We start from the raw sequence: 4,858 nt of genomic DNA on the forward strand, positions 1-4,858 counted from the left end.
TTGGGCTTTCACATTACTAACCTGGGTGTTGAAATTTGGGAATGATCCAGAAAAAGGCAATACTGTTAAGGACCATGCACGCCAAATTTTTAAGCATGTAACAGTTAAAAATGACGAATGACTAAACTTGTAATATAAATGAAAAGTAGGACTAGGGTATCTGGATTTTGTGAACCACATTTTGTGAACGACATCCCTGATCTATATTATCCTTCTTTGCAAGTATTTATATATACATCATATATTACATGTGGAGGAAAAGAGATTTTGTACATCTATATGTTTCATCCTCTGTCAACAGATTATACCATATTTAGTGGGCGGCACGGTGGCACAGTGGTTAGCACTGCTGCCTCACAGCGCTATATTACATGTGGAGGAAAAGAGATTTTGTACATCTATATGTTTCATCCTCTGTCAACAGATTATACCATATTTAAACTGTCATTAGTTCTTCAATTACATTGTTAGCAGCCACTTTAAAATTATATATTTTTATAGCAATTTTAATATAGTAAAATATCCCGAGAAACTTTGTGAAAGCAGAATCAGCAATAAACTGACATCAAGTCAAAGGAGACGGTAGAACAGATTACCAAAAGTTTCATCAGAGAGTTATGGTTTTGGGAAGCATCTTAAAGGAGGGGGAAACAAAGAAGCAACAATGCAAATGGACCTGTAATAGGCCACAATACAGGAAAGTAGAGTTCACAGAGTATCGTAGGGATGAGGGAAGGATGAAGCCCGGACAGGACTGGGATGGGGTTGGATGTTATGGCAGGAAGTAGGTGGTCTTACCAACAAAGAGAGCATAGTGCTGGAATTTCTACCTCAGAGTGAGGGGTTTATAGTGAGGATCAAAGTTTCTCCCTTCTCCCACGTTAAACCGGACAAAATATCTATTCGTGAATATGGGATAAGTGAGCTAAAATCAATGTATGAGGGGGCCAGGCAGGGTCAAGACATTAGGCGGTGAAGTAGACTTGTGTGTCGCTGAAAATGTGTTGCTGGAAAAGCGCAGCAGGTCAGGCAGCATCCAGGGAACAGGAGAATCGACGTTTCGGGCATAAGCCCTTCTTCAGGAATGAGGAAAGTTTGTCCAGCAAGCTAGCTGGACAACCGCCCCCGCGATCGCCATTTATTTTTTAAACTAAACAAGCTAGACTTGTGTGTCACCAATGTGGAATCTGTTTGTGGATAATGCCATTGAAATGTCGCAAATACAATGGTCATAGGTAGGAAACACAATGTACAGATGCTTGGGGTACTCCAGAGATAATAGCATAAAAGTTAGCTGAGAAGCCACTGCAGGGGAACAATTGGCTCTGCTGAATAGATATTATGGATCCAGGTAAGGTTTACATGATTTCACCTTCTATTACCAACCACTTAGAAACAACTAGCAGAGGAAGTGATTGGTCACAATAATTGCATCTATCATTCTTTAATGTTAGGTATGACAGTGTACTGACTCATCATGTCTTATATAAGTTGATTTCACAGAGAATTCTCATCTTTTAGAAGCATCTCCTTTGTACATTTATAAAGAGCATGCCAGGTTCACCAGCAATGCTTTAAAACTGCTGATCTTCTACACCTTTGGATATTATTGGGAGAGAGATCTTAATGCATTTGTAGAAATAGTATCCTGGTATTTGGTTAAATATACTAGAGAGATGTACTGATATGAATATTCTCAATATGAAGTATGATTTTGCACTTAAGAACTAGCCAATTACTTACACAAGATAAGAAATCTGCTATTTTCCACACCATTTGGAATGTACACCATGGACTTTACAGCCATAATGATTATACAAGATATTTAAACACAATGAAAATACCTCATAATATATTTTGTGTATCAGTGGTGCTTTGGAAAATGAATATTAGGGTAATAAGTCCCTTAAGTATCAAAACTGCAAACCAAACAGTTATGCATAAAGGTTAGAACAGGTTATTGCTAATGTAGTTACAGATCATAACTTATGGGATCATTTAAATTAGCAACTTGTGGAATTTAGAAACTATTTTCAAAAAGCAAAAACTAGTTTTATTATAAATTGTTACACACCCAAATAAACTTATCACTTTAACTTACTTATTTCTATATTCTATTTATAATGATTGCTGTATGATTTACTTTGAATTCGTAAAACCATTCGCCGTGCATAGAAGTCTCTGTATTCATCTGGAAGCTCTTCCAGTGTTTTTAAGGCTCGGTCTAAAATCTGCATAGCTCTTGAGGCTGCCACAGGGTCCTTGTTTCCATAAGTGTCCGTTTTATCATAGCAGTTTGCAGGAAGATGTTTCCAAAATACATTCACTCCCACTCCAAACTCTTTAGCAACAGTGTTATGAAACCACAGTGCTGAGAGAGAAATGCAATCAGTAATTCAGATGATTATTAACATGATAATTACAAAGAATAATTCATAGACTGCATGCTGAAAGCATATTAAAACAGTACAAGTTATGAATTGTGGATCAAATTCATTAAATGCAGGCAAGTTATAAACAGCTTTTGTCAGATACAGTTTGCAAAAAGCTTTCTGAAGCCCTTCTATTTTGTCAAGATATAGTGCAATAAAACAAAGTTATGGTCTTAAATTAGTGAACATGTTCAATTGCATTTCCAGAATACACCTTGCGCATTATTATTTTGGGCCTGCTATTTTGAGCCAAGCATTTTACAAGCTCACATGTACTTCAGATATTAATTACCTCACACTAATAAGACTGTGTTCTTAACCAAATTACTCAACTCATTCTATTTTCTACACTTAGTTAAGCTCATCCTGGACCAAATATATTCTTTATAAGCTCTTGGAAAAGACAGAGAAAGATATGGAGGGGCAGTGAGGCCACAGGTGGGCTGGGGGAGCAGAAGTCAGAGTTGTCACAAAAGGTGGTTCAGGTCCTCAAGGCGATGGGAGAAAGAGAGAAGCAACAAGCCTCTCCTTTTTCACACCTGCAACCTCCATTACAATTTACACTGATAATTTGGAGTTAGGGATAAAGTGCAAAATTTGCACACTAAAATGAGTGGTAGAGCAAAGTGTGCAGAGGCCATAAAGTCTGCAGAGGGATAGAGATTGGTTACGTGAATGGTCAAGGGTCTGGCAGATGGAGTATAATGTTGGTAAATGTGAGGTTCTCTATTTTGGTAGGAACAGCATCAAAAAGGACCATTATTTAAATGATGAAAAATTGCACCATGTTGTTGTGCAGAGGGACCTGGGTGTTCTTATGTATGAATCACAAGAAGTTGGCTTGCAAGTGCAACAGGTCATTAAGACGGCGAATGGAATAGTGTCCTTCATTGCTTGAGGGATGGAGTTTAAAAATAGGGAGGTTATGCTGTCGTTGTATAGGGTGCTGGTGAGGTCACACCTGGAGCACTGTGTAGTTCTGGTCTCCCTCCTTCAGAAAGGATGTATTGGCATTGGAGGGGGTGAAGACGAGGTTCACTAGGTTGATTTCAGAGTTGCCAGTGTTGGTTTATGAGGAAAGATTGACTAGACCGGGATTATATTCACTGGAATTTAAAAGAATCGGGGAACTTATAGAGACATAAAAAATTACGAAGGGTGGCATGGTGGCTAGCAATGCTGCCTCACAGCGCTGGGGATCTGGGTTCGATTCCAGCCTCAGGTGACTGTTTGTGTGGAGTTTGCACATTCTCCCAGTGTCTGCGTGGGTTTGCTCCGGTTTCCTCCAATAGTCCAAAGATGTGCAGGTTAGTGAATTGGCCATGCTAAATTGCCCATAGAGTTTGGGGATGCGTAGGTTAGGTGCATTAGTCAGGGGTAAACATTGAGTAAACTGTTTGAGTAGGATACTCTTCGGAGGGTCGGTGTGGACTTGTTGGGCCAAAGGGCCTGTTTCCACACTGCTGGGATTCTACGAAATCCTTTTCAAGCCAATCATTAAAGTGGCATACATTGATTCAGTTATATAACCATTGTAAAAATGCAGTAAGGTCCTGTTTTATCAGATAGCAACAAATATAAACAAAGTTCTCATATATGTGCCTGATATATGGGCACCTGCACTATGAATTCGTGGAAGGTAAATGGTGTGTTGGCCTCCATAGCGATAGAATTCAAGTACAATGTTTGCTGCAACTGTATAAGGCATTGGTAAGACAATACCTGGAATATTGTTCAGTGTTGGACTCCTTATCTGAGACAGGGTGTTCTAGCTATTGAGGGAGTGCATCAAAGGTTTACTAGACTGATTCGTGGAATGGTAGGACTGACATACTAGGAGAGACTGGACTGGCTAGGACTATATTCACCAGAATTTAGAACAGTGAGGAGAGAAACTAGAAAATTACAACAGGATTAGATAGGCTAGACATAGAATGTTCTTGATGACCAGAGAGTTTAGAATCTGGGTTCACAGTCTAAGGATAAGTGGTAAGTGTTTTAGTTCAGAACTAAAGATGAATGTCTTCATTCAGAGGGTGGTGAGCCTGGGAATTCTCTGCCTCAGAAAACTATTGAGGCCAAACATTGAAGACTTTCAAAAAAAATGTAGATATGACTTGAGAACTAAAAGGATATGGGGAAGAAGCAGGAACAGGGTATGGAGTTGGATGATGAGCCATGATCACATTGACTGACAAAGCTGGCTTAAAGGGCTGAATCGCCCATTCCTGCTTGTATTTATTTTTAAATCGACCTGCTCATAGATATTATTACACACTCCGACAGGAAGGATGTTGTGAAATTAGAAAGAGTTCAGAAAAGATTTATGAGAATGTTGCCAGGGTTGGAGGGTTTGAGCTATAGGGAGAGGCTGAATCGGCTTGGACTGTTTTCCCTGGAGCGTCAGAGGCTGAGGGGTGACCTTA

At 39.4% G+C, this 4,858-nt stretch overlaps 1 protein-coding gene across 2 annotated transcripts in view; it reads right to left on the minus strand.

Annotated features, from left to right (window-relative positions):
• Positions 1 to 376: 376 nt before the first annotated feature.
• The window catches only part of tyw5 (tRNA-yW synthesizing protein 5), a 63,597-nt gene continuing 59,115 nt past the window's right edge, over positions 377 to 4,858 (minus strand). For both annotated transcript variants that reach the window (XM_043692958.1, XM_043692957.1), the window contains one exon: positions 377 to 2,371. In XM_043692958.1, coding sequence (XP_043548893.1) covers positions 2,115 to 2,371 — 257 coding nt within the window. In that variant the 3' untranslated portion in view covers positions 377 to 2,114. The remainder of the gene's footprint in view (positions 2,372 to 4,858) is intronic.

The sequence above is a fragment of the Chiloscyllium plagiosum genome, chromosome 7, assembly GCF_004010195.1.
Source record: "Chiloscyllium plagiosum isolate BGI_BamShark_2017 chromosome 7, ASM401019v2, whole genome shotgun sequence".
Lineage (NCBI taxonomy): Eukaryota > Metazoa > Chordata > Chondrichthyes > Orectolobiformes > Hemiscylliidae > Chiloscyllium > Chiloscyllium plagiosum.